General features: G+C 36.6%; 1 protein-coding gene and 1 long non-coding RNA gene across 2 annotated transcripts; one reads left to right on the top strand and one right to left on the bottom strand.

Annotated features, from left to right (window-relative positions):
* Positions 1 to 5,886: 5,886 nt before the first annotated feature.
* On the top strand, positions 5,887 to 7,032 carry LOC149230481 (uncharacterized). The gene is made up of 2 exons (XR_016248010.1): positions 5,887 to 6,669; positions 6,741 to 7,032. It is a non-coding gene; the product is annotated as an uncharacterized LOC149230481 (long non-coding RNA).
* Positions 7,033 to 10,389: 3,357 nt separating this feature from the next.
* LOC149230480 (putative protein phosphatase 2C 44) lies at positions 10,390 to 14,185 on the bottom strand. The gene is given in 4 exon segments (XM_089381331.1): positions 10,390 to 10,516; positions 11,727 to 11,820; positions 11,899 to 12,285; positions 14,095 to 14,185. Coding segments are annotated over 4 exon segments (699 nt in total).
* Positions 14,186 to 21,591: the final 7,406 nt, after the last annotated feature.

Raw genomic sequence — 21,591 nt, 5'->3', positions numbered from 1 at the left:
GTTGTATTTATATAAGATAACGTGAATGGTAAGTAAAATAACAACATCAGTATAGGAGCAAGACAGTGGTTTCTTGCAAGCTAGCGGACTTAAGGCACATTGTCAGAGTCAATTTTGCAGTTGTTAGATAATATTGTTTTAAATTGATATGTTTGTGTCTTAATTGTTAATTGTATTAAAGAGGTTTCATCTAAAGTGGCCGTTGTCTTAAATATAAAGTTTTGTCTTAAAAATTTTTTGTCTCAAACTATTTTTGTTTCACAATAATTTTGTCTTAAATTGTTTTTGTCTTAAATATAAATTTTTGTCTTTAAATGTTTGTTTCAAACTACTTTTTTCTTAAATATAAAGTTTTGTCTCAAAATATTTTCGTCTCAAATGATTTCTATCTTAAATATAAATTTTTGTCTTAAAATATTTTTGTCTTTTTGTTTTCTAATATTATTGTTTTAAATATAAAGTTTTGTCTTAAAATATTTTTGTCTCAAACTTTTTTTGTCTTAAAGTTTATATTTAAATTTTAATGTAAAATAACTAAAATAAAAAGTGATTTATTGAATTGAGACTTCTATGATTCATATCAAATTTTCGAAGATTCTTCGATGAAAATCACATAGAAAAACTTTTGTCGATGCATTTCGAAACAACCAGTGTAGATCATCGTCAGGACAAGTTGAATGAACAAATCTCACTATGCACTTTAAATAGAGAGGGCAGAATATCCAATGACTCAAATTTCTCGATAGGCTAATAGCTCGATTTGATCGGATACTGGCTAGTTTGACTACGATAAGAGGTATATATATATATATATATATATATATATATATATATATATATATATATATATATATATATATATATATATATTTATTTATTTATTTTTCTTTTTTTTTAATGAAAAATTGGTTATTAATATATAATAGAATAAATAAATTAATAAATATATAATAGAATAAGTAAATTAATATATTATAATAAGTAAAACATAAAATATATTTATTTCAAATATATTAATTAATTTAAAATTGTTAGAATAAGTATAAAATAAATTCATTTTAAATTGTTAGATAAAAATATTAGATAGTTATAAAAAACAAAATTAGAGTAATAGTTAATTATATTTATTAAAATATAAGATTAATAAATATTCATCAAAAAATTAGAGAATTCAAGTGTTGGAAATATAAAAAATTAATTCATGGTCTATTTAAGGGTAAAAAATAATATATTAGTTTCAAATTAATTAATTATAAAATAGATTAATTTTAAATTAACTTTATGTAAATTAAGTTTAAATTAATACACATATATAAATATTTAAAAAGAAATAAATAAATAAATTTAAAAAATAAATAAATAAAGAAATATTTTGCCATATTAAAAATTGATTAATAGTTTAAATTAATTAATTAAAATAGATTTAAATTAATTTATGTAGATAAACTAAGTTTCAATTAATAGTCAAAGAGTTTTCACAAAATAATAATAATAATAATAATAAATAAATAAATTACCATATTAAAAATTAATTAATCGATAAAATAAGGGAGGGGAAGAAAGAAAATGACTAGGAGGAGAGGGCTGGGACCCAACAACTACTGATCTTCCAACCATCCTCTCTATTGAGATTGTTCGGTCTTTTTTCAATCTCCAGGGCTTCCCTAAATTTCCGGTGATGGAATTGCGACACTCTAGCAATCACACTAGCCTCCTCGATGCAGACATGATGATTGGTTTTCTCCACATGCTCTGCTAAAGCAGAAGACTTAGTTCTCATATGCTTGAGGTCAGCTGCGTGCTCACTAATCCTTTGATTAATGGAGCGACCAGTCTCACCAATATAGGGGGTCCCACATGAACAAGGAATAATATAAACCCCTTTCATGTCCTTGGGGTCGATGGGATCCTTCACAGATCTGAGGGATTTACGAATGGTGTTAAGAGGTCTAAAGTTGTGGGGACATTATGCTTCTTAAGAACCCTCGCAATCTTATTCGTAGTCCCCTGAACAAACAGAAGATGGACACCAGGAACCCGTTCTTTAGGCCCTCTTCTGGTTAACGAATACTTAGCTACTTTAAGGAAAGCCTTTTGACCCAAGTGTCTGCTATAACCGTTCTCAACAAAGACATTAAGGAGATGGGATTTCTCCTCCTCGAAGCTCTTATCATCAGAGATCCTTAAGTCACGAGTTGCAAGGGCGTTGAGAACTCCCAACTTCTTGGCCGGGAAATGGTGGGAACTAGCATGAAGATACTGCTCCGTATGAGTTTTCTTACGAAACACTCGGTGGGTGAGGGAACCATCCTTATTCTTGAGGAGATCAAGGACGTCAAGGTGGACCCTGGAGACATTCTGGTCAGTTTTGATGTTGTTTCCCTCTACACTTGCATCCCTATAAATGAGGCCATGGACGTGATCAACCGTCTAACTAATCCTGATACCGCTCGGTTAGTTGAGATCTGCCTCACCTCAACCTTTTTCAGTTTTGAGGGTGAGTTCTTTGAGCAAATTTGTGGGGCTGCCATGGGCTCACCCCTATCCCTTGTGGTTGCTAATCTTTTTATGGAAAATTTTGAATCTAAGACTTTGAACTCAGCTCGTCTCCTGCCCAAGCTTTGGAAAAGGTATGTAGATGAAACTAATGTCATCTGGTCTTATCGCCAAGAGGAGTTAGATCTCTTCTTCGATCATCTCAATAATCAATCCTCAGCTATTAAGTTCACTAAGGAACAAGAAGTCGATGATTTCCTCCCTTTCCTTGATATTCTTATCTCTAGGAATAAGGATGGTTCCCTCTCCCACCGAGTGTTTCGCAAGGAAACTCATACGACGCAGTATCTTCATGCTAGTTCCCACCATTTCCCAGCCCAGAAGTTGGGGGTTCTCAACACCCTTGCAACTCGTGCCTTAAGGATCTCTAATGATAAGAGCTTTGAGGAGGAGAAATCCCATCTCCTTAATGTCTTTGTTGAGAACGGTTATAGCAGACACTTGGGTCAAAAGGCTTTCCTCAAAGTAGCTAAGTATTCGTTAACCAGAAGAGGGCCTAAAGAATGGATTCCTGGTGTCCATCTTCCATTTGTTCAAGGGACCACGGATAAGATTGCGAGGGTTCCTAAGAAGCATAATGTCCCCGCAACTTTTAGACCTTTTAACACCATTCATAAATCCCTCAGATCTGTGAAGGATCCCATCAACCCCAAGCACATAAAAGGGGTCTATATTAGTCCTTGTTCATGTGGGACCCCCTATATTGGTGAGACTGGTCGCTCCATTACTCAAAGAATTAGTGAGCAAGTAGCTGACCTCAATCATATGTGAACTAAGTCTTCCGCTTTAGCAAAGCATGTGGAGAAAACCAATTATCATGTCTGCATCGAGGAGGCTAGTGTGATTGCTAGAGTGTCACAATTCCATCACCAGAAATTTAGGAAAGCGCTGGAGATTGAAAAAAGACCGAACAATCTCAATAGAGAGGATGGCCGGAAGATCAGTTGTTGCTGGGTCCGAGCCCTCTCCTCCTAGTCGTTTTCTTTGTTCCCCTCCTTTATTTTATCGATTAATTAATTTTTATATGGTATTTTATTTTTATTATTATTATTATTGAAAACTCTTTGACTATTAATTTAAACTTAATTTATCTACATAAATTAATTTAAATCTATCTTAATTAATTAATTTAAACTATTATTCAATTTTTAATATGGTAAAATATTTTTTTTTTTTAATTTATTGATTTATTTTTTAAATATTTATATATGTGTATTAATTTAAACTTAATTTACATAAAGTTAATTTAAAATTAATCAATTTTATAATTAATTAATTTGAAACTAATATATAATTTTTTACCCTTAAATAAACCATGAATTATTTTTTTATATTTCCAACACTTGAATTCTCTAATTTTTTTACGAATATTTATTAATCTTATATTTTAATAAATATAATTAACTATTACTCTAATTTTGGTTTTTATAACTAGTTAATATTTTTATCTAACAATTTAAAATGAATTTATTTTATACTTATTCTAACCATTTTAAATTAATTAATGTATTTGAAAGTAATTTATTTTATGTTTTACTTATTATAATATATTAATTTACTTATTCTATTAAAAGTATTATATATATATATATATATATATATATATATATATAATACCCCTTATCATAGTCAAATCATGTTAGCAGTTATTTTATCGAGAAATTTGAGTCATTGGATATTCTGCCCCATTTATTTAAAGTGCATAGCCAGATCTGCTCATTCAACTTGTCCTTATGATGAACCATTGACAAAAGTTTTTCTATGTAATTTCCGCTAAATATCTTCGGAAAAAGTGATTTATTAATTGTACTAAAAAAATGTTTTAAAAGTACCATTTGTGTAATATTGTTAGAAGACGTCTTCGTTGCATAGGAATTCTCGGATCGGTTTCCCTATTCCCGGGAATATGCTGTGTCCAGATTCCGACCACTGCCTGAAAGTCCTGTGTCCAAATTCCAACCACTGCCTGATGGAGCCACACTCATATGTCATCCCTCTCGAAACGATCACGGGATCCCTCATTATATACAATGACATCGGACACTTGAATTCCTCCGGCATCAAAGGACTGCACGACGACGACTGTAGCGAAAGCAGAGCAGAGATAAGGCTAATTAGCTATCAATTCTAGGATTTTTAAAAACCCTAAGATACTAAAAACCCTAAAATTGATAGCTAATTAGGCTTATCTCTGCGCTGCTTTCGCAACTAAAGCATACCATCATATAACGTAACTCTGTTAGCTCGAATGTCTTCCCGGTTAGCCCACGTCTGGATTTCCACGCGCCTTGTGCCAGATGCGCTCATGTACTTCTCGGATGTCCCTTTTGCTTCGGAAGAAACATCGTCCTAGCAACTATGCGTTTTCTCCTCCTCCTGTATTCTTTATTGTTGCATCGCGCTCCACCACATTTGGGGCGACACGGACTTTCTTTGTCAGCTTTGAATTTTTTCGTGCCAAAGCTCCTGCCGTTAGTTTCACTGCACATGCATTCGCCATCATTCAAAAAGATAAGAAAAGGAATTATTTAAAGTGGTCAAAGCAAGGTGGGACGAAATCCCTTTCAAGGGACATTCCATTTCAATATAATAGAGTTAGCTGGGATCTTGATTCGAATAATTGTGAGATCGGGTTCTTCCTTTTTATGGTTAATTGTATTTCTTTTATAGAAAGAAATCCCTTTCAAGCGACATTCCTTTCCAATATAATAGAGTTAGCTGGGATCTTGATTCGAAGAATTGTGAGATCGAGTTGTTCCTTCTTATTGTTAATTGTATTTCCGTTACAGAAAGAAATCCCTTTCAAGCGACATTCCATTTCAATATAATGGAATTAACTAGTATATTGGTTCTAATAATTGTGAGATCGGGTTCTTCCTTCCAATGGGCCATTGTATTTGTTTTATAGGAAAACTTCTAGAGAAGAGAGTACAGTTATCCTCAGCCCATTTACATGTGAAGTGTGTATGCCAAAACAGTGTGGAGATATTTGAGGAGAGCCAAGGGAATAATGATTCTAGTTATTTTACTATAAACGATGTGTCTATTTCCTTCTCTTCCTATTCCATCTATGCTTTTTTTCGTTAATGGCTGGTGTATTCCGAAGGCGCTGGTGCATGATGTCCACGATCTCAAGAGTTTGTTATGTTCTTTTGTCATCTTTGCGTGTTACTAACAAAAACAAAATATTGAATCTCTTTAGTTTGACAAGAAAGCGTAACGGACAAAATATTGAATCTCTTTAGTTTGACAAGAAAGCGTAACGGACTTTGTTCGTGCACGATCAGGATGTGAGAGGTCCGTTGTTAACTAATTACGCCGTAAGGCGTTCCTCTGGGAAAGACTCCCCTCCAGTGCCACTCTGTACCTTTCTGCGCCATTGATTTCGTTGTTAGACGATAGAATTAATATTCACCGTCTGATTCAAAGTGCTCCATTCATTATCCCTGGCAGCGCATGGCATCTGGCCGCGGCGCAAGAAAAGAGCGTTTATCCCCACATAGAGGCATCTGCATGCTCTGCTAGCCTTAATAACCCCGTCCACTTGGCAACCAATCCTTGGGATCAACATGCCCATTTATATTCTTATCAGGTTCTTGGATCGTATGGCTAGGAGGGCGCCGAATAGGTGATCGAGTAACTAACATAGCATCATGTGTCATTTGCTCTGTTTTATTTTGGTATCGATGGCTTCGGTGATGAAGGGTGAAACCCTAGGGTTTGAACTTCTGCGAACCATGGCGTCCTTCCTCGATGTAGGGGTGCAATTGGGCCGAATCCACTTGCCTTCTATTTCAACTCTTAACTGGTTAGGTCATTTTTGCATACCTGTTTCACTTTTCACGGCATATTTTGGTCTTTGAAGTTACTGTAACACTCATGGTTTGGTTTGCATGCCTAGGATTCCATTTTTCCGTGGCAATGGTGCATTTGGTTTCATATCAAAATTTTTCTCAAGGTGGCTACAAGATACGCCCCTTCTCCTGGGAGGGAAGTGCATAACCTCTCATAAAGCATTTAAGTCTGCCGAGGATCCTTCCAAAGGGTTCTAATGTTTTCATGGTACTCATGAACATGGAACAAAATGTCCAAGCGACTACCATTCCTCCACACGTAAGCATCTTCTTTTTGCTAAGGTTGGAAGATTCTTTATCAGCGGTTGATAATAAATGTTTAATGTGCAGGTAAGTGCTTTTCCTCCGCGGGCTCGCTTCTATAGGTTTCAACCCACTGTCAGGGTTTTGATGAGGTTCTTTCTTCATATTCATGTGTATAGACTTGCATGTGACTCTGCTAGAATTCTCCAAACAATACCGGAGTTGGGGTTTTTCTAGTTATTGATTGTATCAATTGGCCTTCTTAACCTACTAAATTGTGAATTCTTTAAATAAACCCTCGACACTGTTGAGAGGGGTTTACTGTAATGTTATGTTGTTACGTTTTTTTTAGAACTGTTCAGTACCTTCGTTTTGTTTAGTTGCGACTTCTTGTGGTAATGGTCTTCATTTGCTCCATGTGTCGGATGGTTATAAATCGTTACAGTTCTGTAGTTTCACACTATTTCATTATGTTTAAAGTTCTTCTTTTATTACTTGCGTTGTTTAAGTAATGCTTAATATTGGTTCCATTTCTATAATGATGAAAATATGGTATCTCTTAGTAGTTTTATAATTTGTATATGAACATAAATTTGTATAATATTTATAAACTTTGAGCCATTTATACAGATCCCTTTATATGGTTAACTCTGCATGATAATAGTATTTATTTATACAGTTGTTTTCTATTTTCAAAATTTCAGTTCTTAATGTCATGCATGAGATTGTGCAAGAGTCCTTGAGGAACTGTTTCTAGGATGGCTAATGGTGTGGCCTTGCGACTAATCTTTGTCCTATGGTTTAACTAATAGTAATGGTTCCAGCTTCTCTTGTTGTTTTCAATTATACCATCTCTTTAAATCTCAACAAATTTTCAACATTTAGTTTTCTTTAAATTTTCAACATTTAGTTTTCTTTTATTTATCTAGTCTCTACTTGAAATAAAGAATAGACTTTATACATATAATATGCATTTTCAAATAGAGTTTCTCTATCTGATAAAATTAAAAATCAAGAAAACAACCATATCTCTACTATCTCATTGTCATAAATTCACAGGGAAACAAGATCACACTTTTACATGCTCAACAATGCAGAAAAATAACAATATTCTTTCCATGTTATTCACACAATAGTAAATACAAATAAGAAATGAGGACTCCCCTCTAATGCCACTCTGTACCTTTCTGCGCCATTGATGCCATTGATTTCGTTGTTAGACGATAGAATTAATATTCACCGTCTGATTCAAATTGCTCCATTCATTATCCCTGGCAACGCATGGCATCTGGCGCCGGCTCAAGAAAAGAGCGTTTACACTTATTTGGCTGGTACGTGGCTCCCTTGGAATGCTTTACGGGGAGACTTGGTCCACTCAACGGCCTTCACAACACAATTGATCCCATCCCATTTCAGAGTAATCAACCGATCCATATTTCCATTAATTCCTCTAATTTTTCTGCCCATTTCTGGGTTTTATATAAAGAGTCTTTCTATTTACTTTAGTCTGCGGGTTTCATATATCTCATCTTACTTTCATTGAGCTCCTCCTCTCATCATCGAATCCATCGGTGGGGTGGAGTTGTTGCTACACTAATGAATAATATGAAGGCTACAATAGCCCAACAATCACCAGAAAATTATGAAGGCTACAATAACCCAACAATGACCAGAAAATTATCAAGTATTTATTGTTTTTTAGAGTGCTAGATTTATGGATCTGCCTGTGTTTTTGAATTTTGTTGATCCATCTCTTTTTCTTATATTAATTCATCTATCCATTCTTTTTCTTATATTAATTCATCTATCCATCTCTGTATGGAAAAATACAACGAGAAGCTCATGGAAGCCAACGGTGGAACAAAAAATTGTACTTGAATCTATTCACAAAAGCGGCATTCATTCACCAACGTTGGATTACCAAACATTTGCAGCAGTATGGCAAAGTTGAAAATAAAAGTTCTGTCTGCAAGTATTTGATTCTGATTTGGAAGCATTGCCAACACAGCAGGAATCATTAGGCATTCAAAGGCTGATTATCTCTGAAATACGCAAATTGCAAATTTGTTTTGTGGTCTTGGAGAAAGGGGATAGCTATGAGGTTCAATACACACATTTCATCAATTTGCTTGACTTATCATTCTGCTTCCACATATTGTCTGTTTTAGCATTCTATTCGATTAGAAGAGAATTCTTGCCCATGTATACATTGTTAATTTATAATAATATAATGCATCTTTGATTCAACTGGTGAGGTCGACGGAATGTAAGCCAACCACCTTACCTCCATTCTCGCTACAGTTTTCCGCATTCCTATAGCATAAGTTAAGGGGTGACACTACGTGCAATTCCAGGGACTGGGCAGATAAATGCCCCTCGGATCTGGCACCTAGGGAAAGGAAATCCTCTTTTTGCAATGCAGTTACTTGGGGCATCTTTCTTTAAGAACTTCAAAAAAGAACCTGGAGTTGTTGCTACACTAGTGAATAATATGAAGGCTACAATAACCCAACAATGACCAGAAAACTATCAGGTATTTATTGTTTTTTACAGCGCTAGATTTATGGATCTGCCTGTGTTTTGAATTTTGTTGATCCATCTCTTTTTTTTATATTAATTTCATCACGTCAATTTGAAATGTTTTAAAAATGTTATGATTTCTACTTATAGTTGCCAAACCTTTTCACTTCCTAAATGGTTAGTTCAGTAGTTCAGCGCTTCGTTGATAATAATACAATTCATCTACACAAACGTATATGATTCAATGCATGCACATTGATGTATAAGGAGCAGGGCTCCCATAAATTCCGGCTATCACATTTATAGTTTTGCACCCAACCTGTCTGACTTTATCACTTATTTTTGTTAACGCTATATGAGTTCCCATAATGTCTGAGAAATACATGAATTTTGTGAGATACATATAGCTAAACATCACCCTCGCCCTCGTTTTACTGAAAATCTAAAACATTTTATATCGTTGCTATTTTTTTGGCCGTTGATGTAGCCATTTTAATTTTTAGCATGCCCATTTAAATGATTTGATATGATTACTATCTGCTTTTATATGAGTACTGTCTGCTTTTTTTTGGGTCATTGATGCAACCATTTTAATTTTTAGGGTGCCTAGTTAAAACGTTTTATATGATTACTATCTGCTTTTACAGTTCATGCGCCCATTTTAAATTTTGGATGGTCCCGAGTGACCATAATGTCTGAGAAAGGCATCGAATTTTCTCATTGTAATAATATAAGATAGCTAGGAGGGAGGAGTGCAATTGTTTTAGGGTTTTGTGCTATGTCAGAATTTGCTTATACAATTTTTATTTGGGGATGCTGGTTTGAAGTTTAAATGAATAATACTTCGGAATTTCAAAACTCTTATGGTCACCGGTTTCACATGGTAAAACATAGTACCCAATCCTTTAATCCTTTGGCTGATAATTTATTGTAATCGTTCGATGTGATTTGCATCGAAAATTTAATAGTTAAAGCATTCTCTAAGACTTTATGGCGAAAATTCGATAGTATATATCTAAAAAAAAAAGTGATAGATCATTGGAATGCCCGTCGAGTGTGGGTTATCGAAAAAACTTGGGACTCACTTCTTTGCAAAAACTGTAATTATTTTACGGCGTTCTTCTCGGAAGGACTCCCTTCCAGTGCCCTGTGCCATTGATTTCGTTGTTAGACGATGGAATTAATATTCACCGTTTGATTCTAAGTGTTCGATTCATTATCCCTCGCCGCGCATGGCATCTGGCATCTGGCCGCGGCGCAAGAAAGGAGCGCTTACACGTAATTGGCTGAGGTACGTGGCTCCCTTGGAATGCTTTACGGGGAGACTTGGTCCACTCAACGGCCTTCGCATCACAATTGATCCCATCGCATTTCAGAGTAATCAACCGATCCATATTTCCATTAATTCCTCTAATTTCTCTGCCCATTTCTAGGTTTTATATAAAGAGTCTTTCGATTTACTTTCCTCCATAGGCGGGTTTCATATATCTCATCTTACTTTCATTGAGCTCCTCCTCTCATCATCGAATCCATCGGTGGGGTGGAGTTGTTGCTGCACTAGTGAATAATATGAAGGCTACAATAACCCAACAATGACCAGAAAACTATCAGGTATTTATTGTTTTTTTAGAGTGCTAGATTTATGGATCTGCCTGTGTTTTTGAATTTTGTTGATCCATCTCTTATTCTTATATTAATTCATCGATCCATCTCTATACGGAAAAATACAACGAGAGGCTCCACTCATCGATGGAAGCCAACGCTAGAACAAAAAACTGTACTTGAATCTATTCACAAAAGCCGCATTCATTCACCAACGTTGGAAGAGATACGGAGGATTACCAAAAAATTACCAAACATTTGCAGCGGTATGGCAAAGTTGAAAATAAAAATCATGTCTGCAAGTATTTGATTCTGATTTGGAAGCATTGCCAACACGGTAGGAATCATTAGGCATTCAAAGGCTGGTTATGTCTTAAATACGCAAATTGCAAATTTGTTTTGTGAAGGTCTTGGAGAAAGGGGATAGCTATGAGGTTCAATACACACATTTTATCAATTTGCTTGACCTATCATTCTACTTCCACATACTGTCTGTTTTAGCATTCTATTCGATTAGAAGAGAATTCTTGCCCATGTATACATTGCTAATTTGTAATAATATAATGCATCTTTGATTCAACTGGTGAGGTCGACGGAATGTTAAGCCAACCACCTTACCTCCATTCTCGCTACAGTTTTCTGCATTCCTATAGCATAAGTTAAGGGGTGACACTACGTGCAATTCCAGGGACTGGGCAGATAAATGCCCCTCGGATCTGGCACCTAGGGAAAGGAAATCCTCTCTTTGCAATGCAGTTACTTGGGGCATCTTTCTTTAAGAACTTCAAAAAAGAACCTCTCTGGTATTTAGATGAACTATTCGAGTAAAATTAATGACAATACAGTAATCAAAAAATTTCCTAGATGCTTTCTCCCATGAGATGAGTTTGCGAAAAAAAAATATGCATGTAACAGTAACTATGCAAATAAGTAAATGATTGGAAAAAATGCCTTGCCTTCCACAATCCATCACTAGCCAAAATGAGAAATTTTGTGGTTGCATCTATGGTCGTGTCTCTCACATCTGGTTCTGAACTTAAATGAACTCGAGGTACATCTCCTAATATATTAAAAAAAAACACCATTAAGTATACAGTTTCTCCTGTTACCATTCAAATGTTACTCTTGAGCTAGACCATTAAGATAGAATTATAAAGTTACAAATCAAAAAAATTTCTCATTAAAATTAATCTTTGCACAACATTTGTAGTGGTACCTGGCAGGAGTGTCACAAATCCACCCTTCTCGATGTTTCGGCGTTCAATACTTGGCTCATGATCAATAGTCAGCTCAATAGCAATGCCGTTTTTACATATAACAGCCCTCGAATCCCCTGTATTTGCTACAAAGAGTTTTTTCCCATCAACTAAAATAGCAGTGACTGTTGTGGAGCCACCGGGCCCTAAATCAGCTGCCTTTGCTAAAAATTTCCCATCAGTCCGGTTGTATGCATTCTTGATGGCACTTTCTGGGTCTGTCCAGAACTTCGGCTCCATTATTATCAGAGATACTTTTTAGCATTAAAATACTTAATTAGCATTTTACACCATACGAAACTTTGAAAATAGCAAGTGACAACCAATACAACGAATGGCAGATCAGTTGTAAAAGCATTTTACTGGATGTGCATTAGAGTCAGAAATCTCATCTAATATACAATTTTTTTCTAAAGAGTCATTTGAGAACCATCATATTTATATAAATGAAGGAAATTATCAAAAATGATAACGATTTGTCACAAACGCAATTTTTGCAATAAGGAAGCACTATTGCTTTATGCCATGACGTAATGCTACTATTGGGCGTTTTTTCTTTGGATAGGTGCAAGAGACAAATGAACATATAAGTATAGGAAATATATGAACAGTTTAAGCTATTTGAAAAATAGTGTATTTACGCATGAAACATATTCAACTAGAAATATGATGGGGAAAAACAAGAAATTCATTATATGTGAGAAGTAAAATGTTGGAGAATCTTCACCTTTGAGGTTTGAGAAATGGACATGGCAATATATCACAACTAGAAAAATCTTGTTCATTGATGCAGATCATTGTTACAATTAACAATATATATCATATGCCAAAGATAAAACACAGGAAATTAACCCATGAAGTCAATGCAAGTAGAAACACCATAATAGAACCAATAGAGGAAAAAACGAAATTGTTTCACAAGTTACAATCAAGTTAGGAAATTGAGATAAACATATGCAATTTGGAAAATGGAAAGAAACTTTGAACCTGCTCCAATTTAATGTATAATTTTAATTTTTGATTGACTAGCGATTGCAAAACAATACATGTCACAATACAATCAACTATAAAATTTAAATAGATGTTGTTAAATTCACAGAGACCTTCCAAGTATTCCCTATGATTCATAGATGCTAAACCAGGTAGACCATTAGCATTGATTACAAGTATTCCCCATGATTCATAGATGGTAAACCAGGTAGACCATCAGCATTGATTACAAGTATTCCCCATGATTCATAGATGGTAAACCAGGTAGACCATCAGCATTGATTACAGTGCATAACCCCAAAGGAATTGTAAGAGTTGAACTTGTGACATCCCATTTCTGAGAAGTTCAATGTCTAACTCCAAGGCCAATCAAGCCAACCCCAGGGCTCAAAAATAAGATAATAAAAATATATATACATTTCGTAATGAGGCGTGATACCTATCATCCAGCTCATAAAGGATATAGGTTGGTAACAATTGAAATAGACTTACAAATTAGCTAATTTAGAGAGTTTCATTGTGGGCAAAATCAAGAATCTCATTCTAGATTACGATTTAAGTTGGGAATCAAACCCTACTCAACTAATGAAAGGACTGAAATTTTCTAAACCCCTTTCCAGCACTAATTTAAATATGTAGACTATAGATTGGTACTACCCAGGCACTCCCTAGGTGACATTATTAAGCAACGCATCAGTATCTACAGAGTGATTGATACAGATGTGGATGCTTCTTCTCCCTCCTATACTTTTTACATCTATACCTAATGACAAGTAATGGGCACTTCCACAGTATGTTGTAACTAGTGTACTTTTGAGCCTTGTTGACCTCTCTTTTGGTCACCCACTGCCATTAATAAAACTAGTCTTATCTTATCTTTTTTCGTTTGTTAATAAGAAATGGTACTGTAATATAAAAACAATACTAAATAGCCAGGACTAACTCTCACTAATTTAGATCCTCATCTAGGTGAGCACTTAGTGTCTATACTTTCTTCGCCATTGATTTCGTTGTTAGACGATGGAATTAATATTCACCGTTTGATTCGAAGTGTTTGATTCATTATCCCTGGCCACGCATTGCATCTGGCATCTGGCCATGCATCGCATCTGTCATCTGGCAAGTATGCATTGCACTCCGAATCCTCCTGCGCTCTCTATTCATTAAGCAAAACCCTCCTGCGCTCTCTGTTCATTAAGCAAAACGAGAAACTTCCAAGATGTGGATATCATGCCAGGGCGATCCATGAGCATCGTGAGAGAAAGCCCTACTGTTGCCATTGTCAAATTCAAGGCCGGAAGTATCGAGCCAGCCCATCACCATACCTTTGGGCATGATCTTATTGTTGTCAAATTCAAGGTCGGAAGTATCGAGCCAGCCCATCACCATACCTTTGGGTATGATCTTCTTGTTGTGTCTGGATGATCTCGTTTGATAAAGTCAGCTTTCACACGGGGTAAGTGGTATCTCAGAATAAACAGGAAGCAAGCAAGCGGCATAGCATTGGAAATATGGTAGAAGAAGATATGGCCAGGTCCAAACCCCCGCATATCCTCAAAAGCTAGATTTCTCCATCGTTCTTACAAGTTTAGTAGGTTTATTTTAGTGTAAGGAGCCTCGAGGCACTCGAGATATTAACTACCCGTTGTTCGTCGGTTCGATTCCCAAACGAAATACAAACCCTCCGCCGCTGAATTTCCGAGGGTTTCAGCACAAATTATCATGCAGGTGCCCTGCCAAAGGTACAACTTTTTTACAGCTCGTTTGTGATCCAGTTTTGGGGTTATGTTCTTTTGTTGTTGGGCTGAAATTGGGTTTACTCAGTGTTAGGTTATTTAGTTGTGTTAATTGAGTGATGCAAATCCTATCTAATTTTTGTAGAAATTATAATTTTTTTTTTCCTGGTGGTTCACGACATCCGACACATTGTCTGTGAATTTTCAAGGTTTTTGCAAATTTCATTATTATTTAAATTCAGGGTTTTGTTGTAATTGTGGTTCAATTTTGGCTGTAATTGATCTACTGTTTATGTAAAATTGCAAGAGAGTAGGGTACAAGTCTAATCACTGCTCCTGGAGGTGATAACAGTTTCTTTAGTCTCCATTTCAGGTACATTCATTCTTGTTGTTAGTACCTTGTCTACGTATTCTATGCACAATTGCATTGAGTAGAGGTTATTTAGTTATTGGACATGAATTCCCGCACTTAATTTTATGACGGCCGTGTTCTTTTTTGTTTGTTTGTTTAAATTATATTTATTTATTGCATATGCACTGGGAGGTATGAGCATAACAAGATCCACTAGGCACCGGTAGGTATGAGCATAACAAGATCCACTAGGCACTGGTAGGTGTGATTGCATTAGTTTTTAGTAGCAGGAACAAGAATCTAGCTGTATCTTAGCCTGGACAATCACGGTCGCCCTCCGAGCATAAGATCCAAACTGTAGCCACGTGGGTTAATGGCCATCGTATGTTTAGTACTATTCGTTGCATGACCTTGGTGGTATTTGCTGTTAATTACCTCCATTATTTCCCTCGGAGATTTGTAATCCTATTTTATCGCTGTCTAAAATGATTTTCTTCACGGCCCGACCTAGACTCGTTCACATCAATTTTTGTCATTTTATGAATTTTGTGGCTATTGATTAGCCAATACTGAATTTTTAGTGTTTCTTACTAGCCCATAGAGTAATGCTACCTCGAGGCTTGTACCCGTTGAAAGTTGTCGCGTTCCTTGTATTGAATCTCCAAACTCTTTGGAATGGGAAGCTCTACCTTTTAACCTGCACATTAAAATTGCTACTGCTTTTAACAAGGTAGAACTTCTTGTAACCTATGGGAAGGCCATATACTCTTGTCTGTTACACGAACCTTTCATACACCTTTGTGTCAATTACCTTTATTTTTGCCCCAAGATATTCATCATCCATTTATAAATTGTTTGAAGTGATTGGCCCCGCTAGTCATGGAAAATTATTTACAACAATATTCACCATTTTATTTATTTTGTGAGTGTTGATTAGTTAGCCTTGATTGTTTAGTTTTCTAGCTATCCGAAAGAATAACACCACCTTCTCCCTCATGAAAGGTCCCTGTTTCTGGTATTGAATTTCCAATGGTTGTATTCAAGATGAGAGTAATGGAATTAAAGGTGCCATAAAGATGATGTTGATTTGTTACTTTGAATTATAGAGATCTATTGGGGTGTTTTTGGGCTTCCCTTATTTTTGTCCATCATAACTAGGTAGAGATCATTGTATGAAATTTCTTTACTTTCTTGTTTAACAACAATGTAACAGTGGTTGGGTTGGGATAATTTGATTAACATCTCTGATCATTATGTTCTGTTTCTTTTGACTTTAATGAAGCAGGTTATGACACAGTGCTTGCACAAATAAATGGTGTTCGAGTTGAGAGGCCATCGGATTTACCATCAGAGATGGTTTTAAAAAGAAAACGGTACAATGTTGAACCAGAGGCTGGTTATAACTCATCTGCACGGAAAGATGCAGACAGCAATGATGAAGATGGTGATGACTTTGAGAAGCACATATCAGAGGAATATTATCAGGCCATACTTGGGGAACATACACAAAAGTTCAACAAAGCCAATAAGTTGAAAGCAGCAGTAGCTGTTGCTGCCCACATAGGTCCCTCCACTACAAAGCGTACATAAAACAGGAAAGGTCGGAAATTAAGTCATGGCTCTTAGATGGTTCTAAAAGATGAGAGGACTCCACATGGATTAGACATTCCTCCTTTGGCAGGTCCTCACATAGATGATGCAGTCCAGAATCTGTGGAATTACAACCATCTTGACATTGCTCCAGAACATGGTCCTCATACAACAACATTTGGTTTATTGGAGATAGCAGAGGGAGTTACTTTTGAAATTCCGCCAGTTTATGACAAATTAGCACCACTTCTTAACTTGCCAAACTTTACAGATGTTCGAATAAAGGAGAGTTTTTTGAAGGGTAGGCTAGATTTGAGATCTTTGTCTGCCATGATGGCTGTTGATAAAAGCATTAGACATCAGAACTGTGCTGGAATGGGAGAACCTTCCACAAAGCATGAGACTCTTCAGGGCAGGTTGAAAGCACTATCATCATCATGTGACTCAAGCCAAAAGTTCTGTCTGCAAGTATTTGATTCTGATTTGGAGGCATTGCCAACACAGCAGGAATCATTAGGCATTCAAAGGCTGATTATGTCTGAAATAGAAAAATTGCAAATTTTTTATGTGAAGGTCTTGGAGAAAGGGGATAGCTATGAGGTTCAATACACACATTTTTCAATTTTCTTGATTTATCATTCTGCTTCCACATACTGTCTGTTTTAGCATTCTATTCGATTAGAAGAGAATTCTTGCCCATGTATACATTGCTAATTTGTAATACTATAATGCATCTTTGCATATTTTGTGTCACTAAGAATCAATGCTTCGATTTGGGCCCCGGGAGGTTGGTGTCCCTTCCTAATTGCAACAATTTTCGTCATGCTTGTGGGTTGGAACATGCATGTTTTTCTTATATCACCCTTCACTCTGTTTTTTGCTATCTTTGAAGGAGTTTATCTATCATATGTATTGAATAAGGCGCCACAGGGTGGTTGGTGTCCCTTCATCATTGCAAATTTTTTTCTGACCATAATGTTCTCTTGGAAATAAGGAAGGTAGAAAAAGTATAAATATTTAGCACAGAGAAAACTCAGCATAGAAGGTTTGAATGGATTGGTTGTCGGGGTGAATTCACTTGTACCAGGAATTCATTTCTTTTGCAGTGACCTTATTGCTGACTTACCACCGATTATTGAGCATTATGTAAAGAATGTGGGGTCTCGGCATGAAGTTCTTGTCATTGTCACCATAAGAATGGTTCCAGTCAAGACAATACTTTTGTTGGAGAGATTTATGGTTGGAAAACTAGAGCCAAAAGGTGTCAATACTTTTGTTGGATAGATTTATGGTTGGAAAACTAGAGCCAAAAGGTGTATATAAATGTGTAGCCCAATCTGGTTACAAAGATGTCCAAACATTGAAGGATCTGAATTTATCAACCAGGTTTTTGAAAGCATAAAAGACTATCTCAAGCTTAGAGGAACTCATTCCTCCTCACATGACATAAGTTATGCAAGCAAAAATACAGTGGAAGAAAGTAAATACTCTTAGATGAGGATTTGTAGTAGATTGAATTGGCAAAGAATACAAGGTTTGTGTATGTTCTAGGAAAAACCACATTGAAGACTAATAAGATCACTGGGCCTTTTGAAGTATTAATGATTGACAAGCTCTACAGGTTTCTCCAAAACAATTGCAGGTTGACTTTGTCTCCCTACAATATACCACTTGTGCTTTTACTTCAAGTTAGAATGGTGCAAGAAATTTAGAGTTCGTTCACACAAAACTGTTAGAAGATAATGAAATTATAAGCTTTTACTCATAATAAAGCTTTTAGGGCCTTAAAGTTCCTGATCACTCAAAAATAATATATAATTTTGTACTATTGTTACTATTTTAATAGATTTATAAGATTTCAAAATGCAAATTTCTGTTGAGATCAGAAGAAATAAGCATTGAGTCTTTTACCATTTCCGCAATAAATCATGAATCATGTAGAGTGAACTGGTACATACATGTTTAATGTTTTGTGACTAGCGGAATGGAAAAAAATGATAACAGCTCATTACTTTTCAGTTTCAATCCTTCTTTTACAGTAAGGCTCTTATCTTTTGATGAAATGAAAAGGCTGGTAAATTAAAATTTTCAAGAAATCCTAGGTAGAGTTTGTTAAGAGGGAATTTTAAATTTTAATAGTAACTCCTTTTTATCCTTTGTCCTCGGAAATTTGTACTGTAGCCACTTTAGCAGCCATTGTAGCCAGTCAAGCATTGATTACAGCAACATTCTCAATCATAAGATAGTCCATGGCTCTTAGTTGCTTCCCTCGAGTGAATATTGTGCATACCTCACAAAATTACGAGGGTTAGATCTATTCACCTGAAGTTAACTATGTTCTCATGGTTATCTGCCTTGCAATTGTCATAGGATTCCATACAATCCTGAATATTGAATAGTGAAATATGACAGAATGAAATTAGATGTCCAAATAATAATAAATATGACTTGGAACTCAATCCTTGAAAATATTTTTTCCTCTCGTTGGCCCATTATCAGCTCAGCATTGGCATGTTTGTTGCGGTTTACAGTGATGATGGCTCCTCTTCTGGCTCTCACTCTGACCTCGTTATTGCTCTTCCTCAAACTTCCCAAGTCCTAGCTACTTCCACGAAACATTTTCTGGTGCAACACTACTACTGGAATGCTTTCCTCTAACTTACTTCATTGTCTAGGGATAACACCTCTGGATTTTCCCCCCTTTTTGAGTCCACCCGGATCCCTTTTCCATCTTATTCTCTACTTTTCCTTTCTTTCCTTAACATAGATTTTAGACTGTTTCAGAGATGCTCTAGGCAGTCAATCGTTGTTCTTCCCCGTCCTGTTGACCTGTTTTGGTCATTTGAGCTCATTACAGATTTTAGGTTTTTCAGAGATGCTCTATGCACCTCCTTATTGCTATTCTCAATCGTTCTGCTACCTCTTCCCAATCGCTAGGTTTAATCTAGTTTGACATAACTAAACTTGCTGTCAATGTGTTTTTCCTTCTGGAGAAATTGTGATCTCGATTGAAACTTCAGAATATTTGATCTATATTCTTTGATGTTTTAAAAGTATTTATGTTAATAATTACGTATCATCTCCATAGAAGATTTTATTTTCCCAACAGGCATTGATTCAACTGGTGAGGTCGACGGAATGTTAAGCCAACCACCTTACCTCCATTCTCGCTACAGTTTTCTGCATTCCTATAGCATAAGTTAAGGGGTGACACTATGTGCAATTCCAGGGACTGGGCAGATAAATGCCCCTCGGATCTGGCACCTAGGGACAAGAAATCCTCTCTTTGCAATGCAGTTACTTGGGGCATCTTTATTTAAGCACTTCAAAAAAGAACCTCTTTGGTATTCAGAGGAATTATTCGAGTAAAATTAATGACAATACAGTGATCAAAAAATTTCCTAGATGCTTTTTCCCATGAGATGAGTTTGCGAAAAAAAAAATATGCATCTAACAGTAACTATGCAAATAAGTAACCCGGATGCGGGTGTCTTTAATTGTCCCTTGCAATGGCACGCGCCATGCCAGCTATAAGCACCAGCCATCGCCGGCGTCTGTACAAGAGAGCCTGTACAGAAATCAGAGGATTAATGCAGTGTTTAATGGCTCTTCGTCTGCGAATTGAGCGGGAGGAACTCGCTTTAATGACCAGAATGGCGGTTCGGGCTTGGGTAGGAGAGGGGCGAAAGGCCCAAGGCCTCTCCCCCATGCTAAGACAGAAGGATCACTGTTATATGGGTTTCAACCGGCTGGCCCCTGCACAGAATTTCCTTATTCCGACTTTCAGCATTTGGTATGAAGGCGGCCTGACTGTAATTTCTCTTTGGCTGCTCGAGTATCTAGTTATTTTCATTCTCCAAGCTATGTCGCGCCTCAGAGGGGTCCCAAGACACGGCGGAAGAACGGGTACTCGCGTAATTCTGGATGATCTGTATCCAATCCCGGCCATTTCTGCAGAGCCCCCTTCATCTTCTAGCTCAGAGCAAGAGTGTCTCCTTCCTCAGGGCACTTATCAGACATTCAGGTTTCGGTTTCCCAGTGGTCTCGTCCGTCCTGAAGTTGTGGTTACCTTCACTGTTTTTATCTCAGAAGAGGATCCTGAACGTTCCACCTCAAGCTCCCCTTCAGTGGAATTTGTCCAGGATTGCGACATCCTTCTGGATGATCAGAATGGCGTGATGCACCGAGTTCGCGGGCCAGTTCCCCAGCAAGCTGCTCAAGACCTTTCGGGCTTTGATGCTCCTGTGGAAGAACTCCAGCCACTTCCATTTTCCAATGCAGAGAGGAACGTCGGCAGAACTTGGGCTCCAAGACTGGGCTCGACCAGCCACGCTGCCTCAGTAGAAGAGGTCCCGCCACCGCCTGCTTCAAAAATGGAGGTCGAGGACTTAATTGATGAGGATTCGCCAATTCCGGAATACCAGACTCAGCATGAAGATGACTCGATGATTTGGCTTGGCCCACCCAGCCCAGACAATGGAAGGCAGGAGGCCTCCTCCCACCAGCCAATCTAATCATGGGTGCTCTGTTCTAGTTTTTCTACAGTCTTAAAGCTGAATCTTAGGATATGGTTTTTGATCTTTTTTGTAGTTTTGTGTTGGGCCATTGCTGTAAGTCCATGGCTTCAGCAATCTTTTATCTAAAGCTTAATGGTTCATATTGTAACCTGGCTCTGTCAAGCCAGTCAGACTACAGTTTTTGTAATTTTGAGTCAAGGATGTCAAAGGTCCAAAAACTCTACTGGACTAGGTCTCATCTCTCGGTTAAAGCTGGTTATGCTTGAGTACAGGCTTCGGCCTCCTCGCTGATTGTATTCCCCTGTAAATATTTTCTTTTTCTTAATATAGCAGTAGACCTTACTTAGAAAAAAAACTATGCAAATAAGTAAATGA

The sequence above is a fragment of the Pinus tabuliformis genome, chromosome J (genome assembly GCF_031772625.1).
Source record: "Pinus tabuliformis cultivar Carrire ecotype Pingquan chromosome J, CPIR1, whole genome shotgun sequence".
NCBI lineage: Eukaryota > Viridiplantae > Streptophyta > Pinopsida > Pinales > Pinaceae > Pinus > Pinus tabuliformis.
Note: the sequence above shows the minus strand (reverse complement) of the source record. Positions and strands in the feature narration are given on the sequence as shown.